Below are 18,444 nucleotides of genomic sequence, written 5' to 3'. Positions count from 1 at the left end.
AGCAAAAATGTCCACAAACCCACCATTGTTCACCCTGTGCAAAGTGAAGACAAACACCGTCCATTGGAACAGAATAGTGCTGCACCATCATAAAAGCAAACCAGCGATTAAATAAGAATATAAACGAGTAAATAAATAAAGTAAAAAAATTCTGATTGAAAACGGTGAAACAGCAACATTGTCACGTACGTAAAATGGCGCAATTAACGTACATCTAGACAACGATTGTAAAACGGCATTGCAGTAGACTACCGGGATATCGCCGGGATATCGAATGTTAACAGGTTAGTTTTAACCTACGTACAGCAATTACTGGCTAATATTTTAAGCAACATTTGTGTAAGTCCTCTCAGCCATGATTTTGTTACAGCAAAAGTTCTACATATCAATTGCCCATCAGTTTACGATTTCTCTCCACTACAGCATGGTGTGCCTCTTCGAGTGATGCAAACGTCACCAACGCTTCCCCGGCAGGTAAAAGCTGGTCATTGTAAAAAAGCTTAGTCGACACATGACAACTCCAATTATTCCCACTATTCTGGTATGGGTAAATAACCACATATTTTATGCAAGCAAGATTTACATAACCGCCTTTGTATCAGAAACAACAGTAATGCTGCTTTAGCTATTGTTCCTCCTGAGACTGTACCAACCGCTGGTTCAATAACTGCAGTACGGGACTCTTCTAATGCAACCTCCAGTCTTTTCACAACCTGGAATACCAACCTTGCAAACTCTTGATTTGATCCAGGCTCAAAAATTAATTATCGGCCATTTCATTGCGCGAATTAGGTATGTTAAGTTACTATATAATTTTCAAGTTGCATTGACTTGAATGGTTAATTCACTATGGTCATACTTTACAATTAGCAATTGGCATCACAAAGTACTAACCACGACCCGGAGGTTTAAACTTGTAACGAATTCTGTATTTTTAAAAGCAAAGACGTGAAAACCAATACAAAGTGTAATTGTTGTGCCGGCAATGAAAGGATTGGCATTTGGCTACCAATTGTAATCTTTTGCTATTTAGGGCTTACATTTTCCATACTTCCAGTTACCATTTGCTATATAGAGTTAACAGATGGCTACTGAGTGTAACAATTTGCTAAATCGGATTAGTATTTGGCTACCCATGGTAACCTTTTGCTATTTCCAATTACAAGTTGCCACAGAGTTAAGAGAAGGCTACTGAGTGTAACAATTTGCTAATTAGGATTATTATTTGGGGGATCACGTCAATTGACCGTGAACAAATTCAATTGGTCGTGATCAACTGACCGGCAACAAATTGGCCGGCGATCAAATTAACCGGCGACAAATTGGCCGGCGATCTAGGTTAAAATTCCAGTGCCCAAAATTATACTTAGAACCAAAGCCGCAAAGAGAGAGAAGGCCTTTCAGCGCGTCTGGTGATGGCTACTGAGAATAACCATTTGCTAAATAGGGTTAACAAATGGCTACTGAGTGTACCCAATGTAAACGATGGCACAATGCACCATAAATTGCATTTACCACACAGAGTTAACAGATGGCTACTGAGTGTAACAATTTGCTAAATATGATTAGTATTTGGCTACCTACGGTAACCTTTTGCTATTTATAGATTACATTGGGCTACTTCCAGATTAAATTTGGCTACTTACTCATAAAATGTGTAATTTATGGGATCACGTGAATTGGCCGTGAACATATTCACCGGCGACAACTGGTAGTGGTCAACTGACCGGCAACAAATTGGCCGGCGATCAAATTAACCGGCGACAAATTGTCCGTCAAAAGGTCAAATTTCTAATTCACTATCTAGTCGCGCATCAGCTTTAATCCCAGCCAATTTAGTATGTGTATTGCAGTCAAGGTTGTCACTCGTAGGGTTTGTTGGCCCCTTGTAGGGTGTAGGGTGACCCTACGGGTTTTTCACCTTTATTCATAGATTTCCTATTGTTACATGCATTTTCTCGGTCTAGACGAGTTGTTTGATGAAATTATGAAACAATTCAGCACTTGCACGGTCAATTTACCTCCCGGTCAATTTTCATTCTGGTCAGTCTGTTCCCGGATAGTTTGTTCGCGGTCAATTTACGTCACGTTCAGTTGTCCCCGGTGAGTTTGTTCGCGGTCGATTTCCCGCGGTCAAATGTCATGGAACCGTAATTTATATATATACTGCCTTTGACTTCAGAAGACTACTTTTGCCGGCTTTTGGGATTCCCCAAATCTGAAAACTGGTTAAATCCTAAACTTTACGTAAACATCATATAATTCAAAATAAATATTTGTGTATTTTTGTCTATTACGATTAACTTAACAATACCTACACCACTGAAACATATATCGCCTACTTAAAACTACCGAATTTCACTTCTTTTCTATGTATAACCCCTAAAATGTATTTTTTTTCTTTTATGCTCGAATTTTAATATCGTTTGAAAAAATAAAACTGTCAATCAACACAGTCACAGGCTAATATGTCACAAACGCATGTTGCCTTAATAAAACAATGCAATGAAATTTTTATGCTTGTCAAGGGTAAAGCACACAGTGAAAAGCCTATAGGTCTTGTCGAAATTAACAAACGTTCGCAAACTTATCGGCCAATACAAAGAATTGGCCCTAATTGAAATATTTTTCACACAGACAGGTTGGAGAAAATATTAATATATGACTAAGGGAGTTTTAATAAAAGTCACAATTACTGGATTTATGGGTGTAATTTAGTTACAGTTACGTTTGCACAATTACGTTGCGCCGCGGAAATCGAACCCGGTGGTAGATAAAAATTAGATTAAACTAATGAACTTTGCCACATTGTGAGCTCTTTAGTCAAGTGGAAAGGCTTCCCACAGAGAGTCAGGGCCTTTGAAATGAATTGGACGAATTAAATTGAATCAAAATGTCCAAGTCCTATAACGAAACAAAAGCTGGGTATGACCTCACTCAGTCAAAAGCAATAAATCAAACCATCTTTCTCATTATTTGCAAATCCCACAACTATTGATCATCAATAAAAGTCATGATAAACGTAATTTTATACAATGACTTAACTGGAGCATAAACGAACCCATTATTTACATGTCTGCGCTTTTCAAAAATTTCTGTTCAAGTTGCCTCACCAAGACCCAAATTTATGGACTGCTGTTCAGTTTGGCAGCCCGCTTAAAGAACACATGTGGCTTGGACCGAAAGTTTTATCGTTTTTTAACTATTTTCAAGTCAGCCATAGTCGTTGATCAGATAGAGCTTAATAACAGTTAGAGTACAGTATAATGTTTCCCAATTCGCTAAAAAGAAGCCAAAAAAATGTATTAGTAAATTTCTACAGGTGATATCAGTAAACAAATTAAAGACATTGAATAAGAACCAAATGACTGACATCGAGATGGTTGACTTTGTGACATCAGGTATTGTACACTAGTTTGTGTAACCGAGTGCGTACTTATGTAACCAGGTACGTGTGTTAAATAATTTGATATTCGTTTCTAGGGGAAGAGAATTGTGCGGGAAGGAATCATAAAGAAGAGGACCAAAATCAGTCTGACCTCCGTTTGAGGAAACATCGTGTTGGTTGCATTTATCGATAAAATAATAAAGGCAATGTCAATTTTACTGGCAAAAATAAAACATACCGGTTTAATCGTATCTCTGCAGGAGGAACAAGAAGGTGATGAAAATAAAAAGGAAGAACATTGCGACGATGACAGCTTCGTGGGCACGGGAAATGGACCAGCGTTGTCGGAAAACGCGACATTGGGCTCTTTTGAAGTAAGCTGGCTTTGGACATAAGTCTGCATTTTGAAATTTTTCATGTTGTTACGACTAATTATTATGAGTAGGCCGGCGAAACTTCATTCCATAGGTTTAGACGTGGCAACTTTTCTTGCAGTGCTTTGGTGTATATATCTCAGCGGGTAAAATAACATACCTGTGCCGAACGTAATGCTGCGTCAGTTGCGTAATGCAGTTTATTTTCCTTTCCCGGCTAATTATTTCATATTTACCCGAAAATGTATCGTTACAAGCCATTGGCAAGTAAGATGATATATGAAAATCAACTAATATCGAATGAGGCAAAAACTTGATAAAAAATTTTCCCTTTCAAAGTAAAACATAGGAGGTCACGCCACATCCTATTTAACCTGACGTTATGACAACGCAAATTAAAATGTTATTGCTTTTGATAAGGTGTCTATAAAAGATTTTAGTAATACGAATGCGAATTTTAAAAGCTTTAGTTTAAACGATAATTCATTTCATAGCAAAGCACAAACACCCATTAAATGTGTTAAAAATTAACCATTTTCGATAATGGTGTGGGTAGCCAAATACTAATCCGATTTAGCAAATTGTGACACTCAGTAGCCATCTGTTAACTCTATGTAGCAAATGCAATTTATGGTGCATTGTGCCATCGTTTAATTTCATATCAATCTTTCCGTGGTCATGTCTCTATTTGTAGGTGCTGGCCGACACAAACCAATGTGCTGTTCATAGCAACATTGAAAGCAAAAGCAAATTTCGAGTGATCGTGGAGGGATTTATGAATGATACTGCGCAGTTTGTCGAACAAGTCCAAGAAAGTGTCACTCCAACTTGTATAAGCAGAGTTAGTCCATTTTATTAATAATAACTTTTTAACAGTTGTAATTAGTAATGATTAGGGCCCGCAAAAGTCAATAAAGTCAAAACTTTTTAAGGACCTCGTCTGACCACGAATCAAAGAATAAAGTTGTTTTCAGCACCTACCGGATTGTTTCTAAGAAGTTTATTGGTCGAAATAATGTCAAAACTTACAATAAAGTCAAAATTTTCAATAAAGTCAAAATTTGTCAAAATTTGGCTTTTTACAAAGTTTTTGTGTTTCTTGAGAGATATTTTTGTAAAAATCCTCGTGGAAGCATTGTAAATCAGGAACTGCGACACAATTAAACCATATTAATAGGCGCCGAAGTTTACAAAATGTAGGGCGGAAAATTTAATGGGTTCATATGTTTGGGAATTTCCCGTGTCAAGGATTGTTGTAAAACCACAAAATAAGATAAAATATACTCCTAATCAACGTTATTTGCGACAACAACCATGCTACAAGTTTTTGTTTTATATAAAAATTCTAGACTTGTTGGTTATGCTAACCTAACACTTATAGCTCAATTGTATTTATCGTCCGTGATTTTCTGCACCTCTTCTAGTTTTTCTCTCAGTATTCTCTTTAAACTCTTCGCATGCGTCGTCCCAAGGTTATTTTTGGTCATTATGTTTGTCTGTACAGACGTAACACCAGAGAAAGGCAGAGATGGGAAAACACTTCCAACAAAAGCAGATCAGTCGAATCCGATTAATTGCATAGTCAATTTGCCAAGCCTTTTTATGCGATTAAACGAATTATGCGTTTATGCGAAAGTGCAAATTCCACTTATTTTCTTACTTGACGTGCGACGTTGGTCACGTGTAAAGACGTCAACACGCAAAACACTAACGTTTATTGTGTATAGCGATCATTCATTCATTCAAGCACGCAAAAGATGAAAACATGCTTTCTTGCATTTGTGTTTTTAAGCGCACAAATGTGGCCATGTCCGCCCCTTCAAACTGTAGTCGTTGGCGAGTTGTATGAAGTACATGCAGAACTTATTTATTTTTTGGTGTTGTCACAACGATTGCGTCAGCAGAGCTTTCTTTATTGTTGTTGTCTTTTTAAACTTGTTTGTTTCGTAAAATTTCTTCACATATTACGGCATCATCTTAACGCAACGCTTAAATGAAACTAAAACAGTGCGAATGTTAATGTGTGCGTATTGACAGCTACGTGTTAATGCTTAAATTGAGCATTGTTGGTTTCATTGTTTCGTAACAAAGCGCGCCACAAGTCACAAAGCTTGCGCATTGCGTGTGCGCACCCAGTGCGCTTTGTTTTCAATTTTATCTTTTAAAAACTTTTCAATAATGGAATAAATTATCTTCATTTTTATTCAATTATGCGGATTATGCGATAAACCGAAGTATTGTCTTTACAAATGATAGACTACGCCTACGGTTTAGGACTTGCGCCCTTTATGCGATAAAACGAATTATTTGATTATGCAGAATGCAATTAACCGGATTTGACAGTATAACTTTTTGAACATAAAATCGCTATTACTTGTTAGAAAAATCCACCCTGTCCACCCAAGTTCGGCGCCCGTGATATAACCCAGGTCTCCCCAAACTTTTTTGTTCGCGACCCCTTTCAAACTTCTGAAGTTTTCCGCGACCCTTCACGTTTAAATTGATTAGCAATGCGAAATATACATTAGTCATTCATTAGTGACATTTATTGAGATGCAAAGACTGAATTCAAGCAACCAGAACTCAAAGCCTACTTACTACTTTACACACATGTAGGCTACTGGAAACAAAACAGCACACACATTTATTCAGTGTGATTGGTGCGACTGCTTTCTGCTACAAAGCATGTCCAGCCGTGGCTCAATATCTGTTCATGCTGGTCTCAAGGCGGTTTCAATGTTGATTAGGCTGGAACGATATTTTGTTTTGATTGTATTTTGTACTTCGTGTAAAATTGGTATACGCTGAGCGACCCCTGAAGTTCGTTACGCGACCCCCAGTATGGGAAGCCCTGATATAACCTATAAAAGCAGGAAATAAGTCACGATGTCCACTTGGATCAGCAGTAACTTTTATTGCAGATTGACCATTGTTTATTGATCGTTACGTATTTAAATAATTCTTATAAAACACTTCCACTTCATAAACGTGGTATTTTCGAAGATCAACAGTGTGGATTTTAGGAATAGCCTACTGACATTCTGTAATACAAAAATGCCTAAGCAAGTTAAATCGTCTTCAGCAAAACTTAGACAGATTTGTCGAGATTTTTCTGATGAATTTAATGCAACTCCCGGGGGTGATTTAAGGTGCCATTTTTGCGAGGTTATAGTGAAGTGCGATAAAAAGTATTTTGTTGAAGGCCACAGGAAAAGTAAACACCATCAAGCTAGATTGGAGCAACAACAAGCATTCCCTGTTTAATTTTCTGTTTATTAGAATTTACCATGCGGAGAAAATCGAGGCAAAGTGCCCTTTTCACAAGGACAAAATAACACAAGCTATACCTAAATCTATCGCCAAAAAACACGACGCACTTTTTATAATCCATAAAACACCTTGACTTTTCAACAAAATATTACGATTGGGTCTGAAATCGACAAAATATCATGTTTGGGTAACTGGAGGAAGAACTGTGTCCTCTACAAATAAGCAATTTCGTTAGGTCAAAATAAAGTCAAAATTTGATAAAAATAAAGTAAAAAAAATTTTTTTTAGGTCAAAATAAAAATGGCCCTAGTAATATATTGCTGCACTGCATATTAAAGAGTATCTTTGCTTTCAGATTGTTGAAGATTATGAAAGAAGAATCGAAGTTAAAGGTATCCAAAATTCCAAATCTTATCGTTTGTTCAAAATGCTTTGGTTGTTATTAGCAAGATAACATAGAAATCACGAAAAATGTTGCATCAGAAACGGATGCTACACGAGCGACGAGGAACAAGTCAATTAGTGATGAGGAGCAATCTTCAATGAGTCCGACTTCCCCGGTCAGTGTGCTGCCTTCACAGCAAGAGGAAGAGACGTGAGGATGCAGAGCAACCCCAGTCACTGGGTGCTGCCTTTTATGTTCGAATTCTATTTGGCCACAGAAAAAAATTCTCACCGATTTTTGCAGTCCCAGTCCTGTCCGGTCAGAAGCAGAGTCAACCAATGGCCACGCATCGGTGCTTGAGGATTCCAACAAAGGAATAACAAAGTATTCACGCCGCGTGCTACTCGCTTGTACAGATTGATTTTCTGTTATAGTTTCGTAAAGAAATATTTTTTTTAATCACAGAGATCACCAAACTATTGTGACATCATCAAACAAAGCAGGAGATGAAGATGATGGTGCTGAGTCGCCTCACAAGGAAAACCAAATCGCTGAGTCGAAAGATGACGCTAAGAACGTAGACAATGACACGAACGAGAAGTAATTTGCTTGTAGTGAATTTTTATCTACAACTGGTCATCGTGACGTCATTCAAATATTTCTCATACAGACCCGCTGATAAGTTGAGTCCAAAGTTTTACGTCGCAGCAAAGAAAAGAAAAAAACATGTGAGTTGAGGAGACGGAAGCACACGGAAGTGACCAACCTTCTTCTTATCGTTAATTTGCTCTCGTTCAGGAGTTTTCTCCAACTTCGGATGCAAAACTCATCACTGGAGTGAAGAGGTTTGGTCGAGGCAAATGGAAAAAGATATTCGATCATCTCGACTTCCCGCCGTATCGGAAACCAGCTCATCTCAAAGACAGGTCACATTTATTGCACTTCCCGGTTGCCGAATAATTTTCTGTGTTTATTTAGTTGTAATTACCAGTTGGCACTTTTTTAATTTGGTGTTGATGTGGCTTTTGCTTGACATCAATTCACTCATTACAATGATTATTGTTGCACTTATTATTATCCCGCGTGTAACTGATGTGGAAGTGTACATCAGTGTTGTGACCAAGTCTTCTTTACGACTTGAGTGTCATCGAGTCTATTCAAGTTGTGACTCAAGACTTGAAGATTTTCCTGACGTCATACTATGCCTTGCGTTAAACCGGTTATCAAAGCATCATGGCTGTTTACAAATTATTCTGGTTGAGATTTTTTGGAGAAGAGTAATTTCTTAGAAAAATATTTGATTACCTATTTGTTACCTAAACTTATTTAGATATTTTGTTACCTAAAAATGTAACAAAATATTTTTTATTTGAAAATGTAAAACATATGATTTTGTTGCTTAAAATTTTTTGCCGTCTTGACTGTCAACCAGACTCGAGTGAAGTCAAGTGAGAATGTAACTAAAGATGACTCAAGTCAATACAACACTGGTATCGTACCTGACTTACATAGAGCATACTCATGTTGCTACGTATATATGTTTAGATGGAGAACTCTTCAAGAAAAAGGCGATGTTTTAGTGTCTGGTGGATCAGTTGTGATTCAAGGGACAGTGCAAAGAAATGCCTTCAACAAATTGGCAGCATCAGGTATATTTGGTGAGGATTAGGACATTTCAACCCATGGTCGTTGGTTGGGTCGTCCTAAATTCATTCTTAGTTTAATAGTTTGTGGGTTGAATCGGCCTGGAACCAATGAATATGTTATTGCCAGTGAAGTATTTTCCTGCCTAATCGTTAAATATTCTGTGTCATGTGTTCATTTCTGTGCAGGAAAGCTGTCAAAGTCATCTGAAAGGTACAGGTTATGATTTATGAGCTATGAGATTAATTCTAAATTAAGCTCAAGTTTTTATTTATCCATTTTTTGCGGTTTCATAAGTTTCGGTAAAAATTATTTTCTTAACCTCATTAATACGATGTTATTTTCATCTATTTTGACGATAGATTGGAACAATCCAGGTCATCAATTACTTTATCCCACGGCACTGATGCCTTTGCTTCTACGTCAAGTGAGTCAGATTTCTTTTTAAAACTTGTCACTTTACTTGAATCACAATGTTCTCTAATTTTTATTTAGGCACTCCCACAATTTGCTTGAAAGATATCAACAAGTACGTCGATTTCTTGTTCTATCTATTTTCTATAAAACTGACACATTTCTGTAAAGTGCGTATCTTATTAAATGTATTATTAAAAAACGAGATGTGATGTAAGATGTCTATTGCCCAGGAACGACAAATTATTAGAGGAAAATACAAGCCTTAATGAAGACTATCCACCTGGTAGGGAATTGCCATTTGTTAGTGTCAATGTAAGTGAGATATTATGCTGAGAATAATTCGAAGTTTGAGTTGGTCAAAAAATTTTTGCAAGATCTTGGTGAAAGTGGCAACAGTTTGCCAAATAATTCCGAACCCAAGGAGACCTTGCTCGTTGACAATGAAGCTGACATGAGTCCTGTAAGTGGGGGGAAAACTTTGAGTCCTGTCAAATCGGCAAAGAAGGGTAAGTCCCGGCATGTGGTTATCAGTCGAGCGAATAAACAATTACATTTATTTCGCATATGACCAGTGTTAGTAGAATACATATCCAGCCCATTGGTCCTGGACCACTGGTGAGGCACGAATATTGAATCGCTGCCAGTGCAATGAAAGAACAATGAGAATTATTAACCACCTCTGTTTCAAGTGAGAAAACGGAGAATATGGGATGGTTCTGGGGAAGCCCTGAAGTGGGACGAAGAAGAGCCGACTCCTCTGTTCGCTTCGAGTCGTTCGAAAACTCGCACGAAGAAAGTGAGCGAAAAGTTTTTTGTGGAAATCTTATAATTTTAAACGGAGCAGCATGGAAATAAGATTTTCTCAAAATTTTGTTCAGCCCTGGACGGACTGGGAGGAGGAGAACTTGATCAAAGGGGTCCGGAGGTACGGCAAGGGATGTTGGGCGATGATCCTCGACCAATATCGATTCCAGAATCGTAGCGCCATAATGCTCAAGGATAAATTCAGGTCTTATCAGAAAGTTTGTTCCAGTCACCAGCTTGCCCTGCTAAGTCTGGCTTGTTGGTTTATTTCTATGCCCTGGTGACCCTTGTCAGTTTTAAGCTTTTAATGAGGTCTAACACAGCTGTGAGCCAAAATGCAACTTACGCAATGAAATTTTTCTGCTTCCATAGAAATCTATCCTCAAGCAACCGACTGCCCCGAGACCTCTTGTGACGTCATTGTTTATGCTTCTTTCAAATATTTTCCTTTTCGAATCTTTCATTTCGTGTCGAATAAAATCTTTCACAAACGACTAGTTGTTGTGACTAGGACGGACAGCTTTGAGATCACGAGGAGAAAGTCGTTGTTTCATCCAGAAAATTGTCGTTCACTGTGTTCGTCCATTAGGCCTAGTTTCAAGAATAATCGCTCTTCTGGCAAAAATAATGGAGCTGGTAGAGTCCCCGAGGTTTCCTGTGAATTTTCCGGAGCAAAAAAAATTAAAAGCCCTTCATCTTCGCCATAAGAACTTAATTACTAAGAGAATGGAAACATTGAAACTTTCATCCCCGCATATTATGCAGCGTCTCACTTTATTGGAACGTCCGCATGATGGTGCTAAAGGTTAGCGGTGAAAATTTAAAAAAGGAAATTTCTGTGGATAGATTCCATCACCCATCGCCGACCGACGCAATTTACAAACCTGCTCAAATTGGAAATCTCGCGTTTGCCTGCGATAATGTGCTTGCACTTCGTATGACCTGATTTAAACTTTTTACATTGACGCATTGTTTGCCTTTTGTTAAGCTGTTAACTATCTCATATCCATTGATAACTGATTTTTAATTTAAAAAAACGTCACCTTCTTTTCTGACGCAAACATGCTTTCAGCTGCCATCATTGAATCGTCATTATTACACGATTTATGCACCACCTGCTGGTTAGACCGTCCATTAGAGCCGACATACTGGAAATCAATTTTTACCAAAGGACGCCCCACGTCATAGAGAGAAATAATGAGCTAATAAAGACGATAAAAACCACAATTTCCGCGATTTTTCGCTCAATACAAAAAGACTAAGGCTTAATCATTGTGAGCTCTTTAGTCAAGTGGAAAGGCTTCCCACAGAGAGTCAGGGCCTTTGAAATGAATTGGACGAATTAAATTGAATCAAAATGTCAAAGTCCTATAACCAAACAAAAGCTGGGTATGACCTCACTCAGTCAAAAGCAATAAATCAAACCATCGTTGTCATTATTCTCATTTCCCACAACTATTGATCATCAATAAAAGTCATGATAAACGTAATTTTATACAATGACTTAACTGGAGCATAAACGAACCCATTATCTACATGTCTGCGCTTTTCAAAGATTTCTGTTCAAGTTGCCTCACCAAGACCCAAATTTATGGACTGCTGTTCAGTTTGGCATCCAGCTTAAAGAACACATGTGGCTTGGACGTTGGACCGAAAGTTTTACAGTTTTTTCAACATTTTTTAAAAGTCAGTGAGAACAAAGCTTTCCTGCTGCATCATTAACTTTTTAGGGCGCTTATCTTAGTTTCTTTTGTTCTAAACTCACCATGGTATAATTGATAACGTCACCGATCCCACGGTGAATTAACTTTACGCCCTATTTGTCTCATTTAATTCGTAAAATTTATGGTTTTGTTAAACCGAGTAACCTATTTCTAGATATTGGTTCATTTGTCGTCATTTTTTTCCCACAGTGTATTGTCAAATGGGAACTGACTATATAACGCATCACGTTTCTTTGGAAGAACAGTTACATGATCAGCTTGCCAGGCAGCTACAGGAACACACGTGGCTTGGACCGAAAGTTTTATCGTTTTTTAACTATTTTCAAGTTAGCCATAGTCGTTGATCAGATAGAGCTCAAAAACAGTTAGAGTACAGTATAATGTTTCCCAATTGGCTAAAAAAAGCCAAAGTAAATGCATAAGTTAATTTGTACAGGTGATATCAGTAAACAAATTAACGACTTTGAATATGAACCAAATGTGTTAAACATAAAATATTTATTTTGTATTTTTATACCTTTATTGCAATTGTATATGGTATTTATTTTATTAGAAAGTTGCAGGTATAACTGGTATAATAATATATTATGTATACATAAAGGAATTATTTTAAGTCTACATCTTTTGTTGTTGATATTTTGACAATGGAAGAAAAACCACGTTCGTCAAAAAAATTCAGGTTTTGCAGCCTAACTTTTATAGCTAACTTATCTGCATGTAGTTTAATGGTTTTTTTGTTAAACTTTGATATAATATGTTTGTTGTATAATGTTTTTCACATGAATCAATGAAGTTGAAAAAATTACAGTGAAATAATCCATTCTTAGAATGTAAGAAATAAGCATGTCAATTTCCAGAAAACTGATTTTGAGACCATAAAATGTTGAATGAATGTTGTCAATTCTTTACCACATAATACTGTAGATACCACAATTTATTTTACAGCTTAATATTCAGTGTCTAGAATATACTAAGGTTAAGCAATATATCATGAATCAAAGGCACGCTTTGATTTTTAATAATTGCATGCTGCTTGTCAAGAGCCTATATTGTACATATTTTGTGGTTAAATTTGCTCGATATTTGAGATAATATTGTGACCAAAGCTGACTGTCTGCTGAAAAAACATAAATTTAGCAAACATATAACTTATTAGTTATTTTGTGGTTGACGATATTAATACCATGTGTAAAATGCTGTGTCAGTTTGAGGAGCCTATATATGAGTAGGACCGCGCAATGTGATTCCATTGATTTAGACTTGGCTACTTGACCTGAAGTGTTACGTTGTATATATCTCACGATCGAGCAGTTGTAACGCCTTACGCGGAGAAAGCTGAAGCGCATTCCCGGTTAGACATTGTTTATGTCAATACCATGGTTTTTAAAAATGGCCGAAATTTAACTAAATTGGGACTTTTGAAAACGTCGGCAAGCAAGTTAAAGTGAAAGATTATTTTAAAATGATTCAATTAAACCGAACTACTGTGCATAGATTACAAAATTTACCAGAAATAAGTGTTTAAATTATGCTTGTATAGCTACAAGTTTTACTCTCAAACGAAATAGCTTTTGCTGAATGAGGCAACAGTTTTTCAGTTTCAAGGTTTCTTTGAGGAAAGTTGTCAGGTGCTTAGTCATAATATACAAAGTATGATCACTATAAAGTGATTATTTCTTGGGTAAAAGTTGCGTTAAAATTGGTAGAAACTGCGGTTGGAATTATACTGGTTTCTAGGGAACGACTGTAGCCGGGCATATGATGCTAATTTCTTAAGAAGTAATAAATGATGAAAAATGTTGATTGAATAATCTCTGTCGTTCATTATAAATGTGTATAATCTGCCAGTTTCTGCGTTAAATGTTGAAAGCTGCAGCAAATGGCTCAGGTGCGGTGCCATATGCAGAAAGGATCAGGACCTTTTTCCTTGTAGTAGAAACAATAGCCATGAAAATGCAGCGTGACTTCTGCAATGATTGATTTTTCCGAAATACTAAAGCGTTGAAAATATTTTGAACGATGAAATTCTGCGCTAGGACTTCCCCTGATAAAGTTTCAGCTGGGATGTAATAAGCCCTTCAACCTTTCCCCTTTCAAAACAAAAAGCTTTATCTACATTTACAAACACAGCAAAGGTATTTCTTAAATTTCGTTTTAAGTTAATATTTAATTTTTTTGCCAATAATATTATATTTTGTTTGGACCAATAAGAAGTTTACGAAGGTTGCTTAAGGTGTCGAAAACTCTCTAAATGTGCGATTTTAAGTACCTTGTTTTCAGAAGTTTCAATCACGTATCACGCTGCCTATGAGGCGTACCGAGTTATCCTAAAATTATCAAGTGCATCTTTAAATGATTGAGATACCAAAATTCAAGACGTTCTACATATCATAAAGTCAGATCTCCGTAAGCAACTACATGAAAGCAGCTTCTGTTTGCGAGTGAATTTTAAAAATGGCTTACCCAGTCCAAAACAAGCGATTAGAAGTCAATGGACTAGCTTACAGCTTACATCGATTGTCATTGTTCAATATTAGCAGATTTCAATCTTATCTACATCAAACTGTTTTCCCTTGACTCTCACGTTAATGGTGTCACTTAATTATCGCAATCTAATTGTTTTGTCGCATCGTTTTAGGTCTGTTTTCTACTTTTCTGCCAACATATACAATTATACAGCAACCAGTCGCGTCACTGTGTCATTGTGTTTTCTGAGGGAAGGCGAAGTAAGAAGGTTATGTCTGAAACATTTTAGTTTCAAAGTTTGTTGCAAAGAACTACAGTATAGTACATGTTGACCTTAGTTAAAAAGCTGCCAGTAAGTTTACCGGAGACTGAGTTATTTTCAGCATTTGCCGCTCACATTAACTTTACTCTTGAAAGGAAATATAACGGATATATCCGTATATTTGGAATTTATCTAACCGGTTAACCGGATATTAACTGCAAAGTGAGACAATCGATTTCACGAGGATTGCGTGAAAAATGGATTGTAAAATCATTACGCAGTTTTATTGTAGATCTATGTACACGCGCAGTACGAGCGAATGCGAGAAAAAACACTCAAATTCAATGTTCACTGCTTCTGCAACGCCCTCCTTATAAACAGGGTTGCCATCAGTCTCAACTCAAAAATAAGGACGACTAGAAATTGAAAGACGAATACCACCTTAAACAGTGTACAACAGGAGAAAGCAACCAATGTTCCTAAAAAAATAAGGACGAAAGTGAAAATAAGGACATTTCTTAGAAAAAAGCACAAACATATTTTCTAAGACACGGACCTTTAAAATAAGGATAAATTCTAGAAATAAGGACGGTATGGCAACCCTGCTTAAAAAGCACAATGCATCAATTGTGGAATCCTGTAGACGGGACCGGAGTTTTGTAACAAAGAGTCCACATGCACTGAATGCTCTTTCTGCTTCCACAGAAGTGGGCTGAATAGTAAGCCCCAAACTGGATTATCACTTTTGAAAGGTTTAAATTCAATCTCTAAAATTTAGTCACTTCAAACTAGATTGTAGTCAAAGCTTTTCAACTGACACTTCACAGACTTTACCTTGCCCTCTTTGTGACGTGATAGTAAATTTCACATGTGCATTTTACGAGTATCGTAGTTGAAAGTATAAGACAATAGAAGTGTGAACAAAGGTTTAATTGCGCTCATTAATTGCATACATTGCTGTTTCTACAGATTATACGTAGAAATTATACATCGAAAAACTAAACTTTGATATTAGGTAATTTAGTGCTGATAATGTTTGATCATTTTTCATTTTTTCAGAATTGTGTGATGCTGTGTTAATTCACCAAGCAATCGACCAATCATAAAGACAACGAAATTGTTGCAAAACATTTTATGAAGCCCAGTTTTGTATATCGTAAAAATGGGTTAGCGGTAAAAATGGTAACTATGGTAAAAACTATGATAAAAAAAACTATGGTAAAAATGGTTATTCTCAGTAGCCATCACCAGACGCGCTGAAAGGCCTTCCCTCTCTTTGCGGCTTTGGTTTTAAGTATAATTTGGGGCACTGAGATTTTGACCTAGATCGCCGGCCAATTTGTCGCCGGTTAATTTGATCGCCGGCCAATTTGTTGCCGGTCAGTTGATCACGACCAATTGAATTTGTTCACGGTCAATTGACGTGATCCCCCAAATAATAATCCTAATTAGCAAATCGTTACACACAATAGCCATCGGTTAACTCTTTGTGGCAATTGGTAACTGGAAAAGGCAAAATGTTACCGTGGGTAGCCAAATACTAATCCGATTTAGCAAATTGTTACACTCAGTAGCCATCTGTTAACTCTATATAGCAAATGGTAACTGGAAGTATGGAAAATGTAAGCCCTAAATAGCAAAAGATTACAATTGGTTGCCAAATGCCAATCCGTTCATTGCCGGCACAACAATTACACTTTGTATTAGTTTTCACGTCTTTACCTTTAAAAATAATTATGATTTCGTGACAAGTTTAACTCTCCAGGTTAATTGCCAATTGCAATGTATGTCCGGAGTGATTTAGTCCTTCAAGTCATGATATGATGTTGTGATGTTCATCATTGATCAAATGTAATATGTTTGTTGTATAATGTTTTTCACATGAATTAATGAAATTGAAACAATTAAAGTGAAATAATCCATTCTTCGAATGTAAAAAATTAGCATGTCAATTTTCAGAAAACCGATTTTTAAGCCATAAAATGTTGGGTAAATGTTGTCACTTCTTTACCACATAATAGATACCCCAACTTATTTTACAGCTTAATATACAGTGTCTAGAATAGACTAAGGTTAAGCAATATATTATGAATATGATTTTTAATAATAGCATGCTGGTTGTCAAGAACCTATATTGTACATATTTTGTGGTTAAATTTGATCGATTTTTGGAGAAAGTTTGACTTCTGGAAAGTAACTTTTTTAATTACAGAAATTGTTTGAGATTACGTTTTTTTTTATATCACTGACTAAGATTATTAGGTATGATTTTGGATGTTTGGTGTTACTACCTCTTATGTTATAAAACATGAGTGCTGTGCAGAGCAGTTTCGCGGTCATTGCCCATTTCCCTGTCTCTTTTCAGGTTTTGATATGCACTAATGCAGACTTCTGTCGGGATCGCACCAGTACGGTTCTCGTTCTCTCGTCGTCGTCGAATAACCAGACACTTTTAAACAAGTAATTCTTAAATTTAATGTACGATGCAGGTAGTGGAAAACGCAATTGGAAATTTACAATGTAATAGAGTTCGGCTTGCTCGAAAAACGCATGTTGACTTTGCTGGATTGGGGCGATAACTGGTGATGGCTACGGATGCAAAAACTTTGGCAGTAGGCGATATGGAGCACACCGGCTTGCTAGTATTCTACTGGTGAATCATTCGCCCATTCCGCTTACCAGCCATGAATAGTGTAAAACGTGAATTGTTTCGCCTTAAACTCTACTTTACACGATAATCGCGTGATTCATTTTGATAAGTCTCCGTTACTACACTCTGCTCGGATTGTTCAAATTTTCAAAGTTTGCTAAATGTGTTGCTCTAAGATTTTTAAGTGAACTGAGCACGGTTTATTGTATGTAATTTCATTAAAATGATTTCGTATATTTTGCATCTTGAAATTACGCAGAAGTCTTTAGAAGTTTGTCATAACTCATAAGTCTATTACCCAAATTGGCAGTTTGCAAACTCATATGAGAACTCAAACTGGTGAGCGACCTTATCAATGCGATGTGTGCCACAAAGCATTTTGCGTTAGTAGTAATTTTGAAAACTCATATGAGAACTCACACTGGTGAGCGACCTTATCAATGCCAAGTTTTTCACAAGTCATTTATCCAAATTGGCAGTTTGCAAACTACAGGGAACCTTTTTGATATTCATTTTTATATATTACAGTCACTGCTTTTTTTACTTTGTAATTAATTTTGAAAACAATTATTGAGATTGATGAATTATTTTTATTACAACAGGTACACATTATATGAGTTTACTCCTATCAATAAAACCTTCAAATATTTTAAGTTCTTTTCAGAAAATAGGTTATAAGGTTGTATAATAATAACGCAATGGATCGTCAAGTAGTTGGAATGCAAGTTGACGTTTTGTTAAAAGCAATTAGTGATGGGATTTCACAAGAATTTTTCAACAAAGAAGGACAAGAAAAGCATTTTTCCTGCAAATTTTGTGATAAATTATTCAAATACAAAAGCCACTTGAAAGATCATTTAAGAACTCACACAGGTGAGCGACCTTATCAATGCGATGTGTGCGACAAGTCATTTACCCAACGCAGCAATTTGAAAACTCATGTAACAACTCATACTGGAGAGCGTAATTATCACTGCAAGTTATGTGAAAAGTCATTTACTCAAAGCAGTAGTTTAAAAAATCATATGAGAAGCCACACTGGTGAACGACCTTATCAATG

General features: G+C 36.6%; 1 protein-coding gene across 1 annotated transcript; it reads left to right on the top strand.

Moving 5' to 3' along the window:
- Positions 1-3,341: 3,341 nt before the first annotated feature.
- On the top strand, positions 3,342-10,776 carry LOC143448548 (uncharacterized). Its single transcript, XM_076948351.1, has 18 exons — positions 3,342-3,401; positions 3,484-3,560; positions 3,649-3,762; positions 4,457-4,603; positions 7,479-7,627; positions 7,721-7,801; positions 7,883-8,017; positions 8,088-8,145; positions 8,216-8,343; positions 8,963-9,066; positions 9,250-9,274; positions 9,424-9,488; positions 9,557-9,590; positions 9,709-9,761; positions 9,853-9,984; positions 10,168-10,274; positions 10,357-10,487; positions 10,655-10,776. Exons 1-18 carry the CDS (start codon positions 3,365-3,367, stop codon positions 10,695-10,697), a joined length of 1,620 nt encoding a protein of 539 aa, XP_076804466.1. The 5' UTR covers positions 3,342-3,364; the 3' UTR covers positions 10,698-10,776.
- Positions 10,777-18,444: the final 7,668 nt, after the last annotated feature.

Source organism: Clavelina lepadiformis, chromosome 3 (genome assembly GCF_947623445.1).
Source record: "Clavelina lepadiformis chromosome 3, kaClaLepa1.1, whole genome shotgun sequence".
Taxonomy (NCBI): domain Eukaryota; kingdom Metazoa; phylum Chordata; class Ascidiacea; order Aplousobranchia; family Clavelinidae; genus Clavelina; species Clavelina lepadiformis.
Note: the sequence above shows the minus strand (reverse complement) of the source record. Positions and strands in the feature narration are given on the sequence as shown.

Excerpts from the sequence above, each read along its gene's own strand:
- LOC143448548 (XM_076948351.1), top strand. The coding sequence starts at position 3,365 with ATGACTGACATCGAGATGGTTGACTTTGTGACATCAG. Across the intron at positions 3,561-3,648 it reads TCCGTTTGAGGAAACATCGT|GAGGAACAAGAAGGTGATGA; the intron begins GTTGGTTGCATT and ends GTATCTCTGCAG. Across the intron at positions 9,985-10,167 it reads TGTCAAATCGGCAAAGAAGG|TGAGAAAACGGAGAATATGG; the intron begins GTAAGTCCCGGC and ends CTCTGTTTCAAG.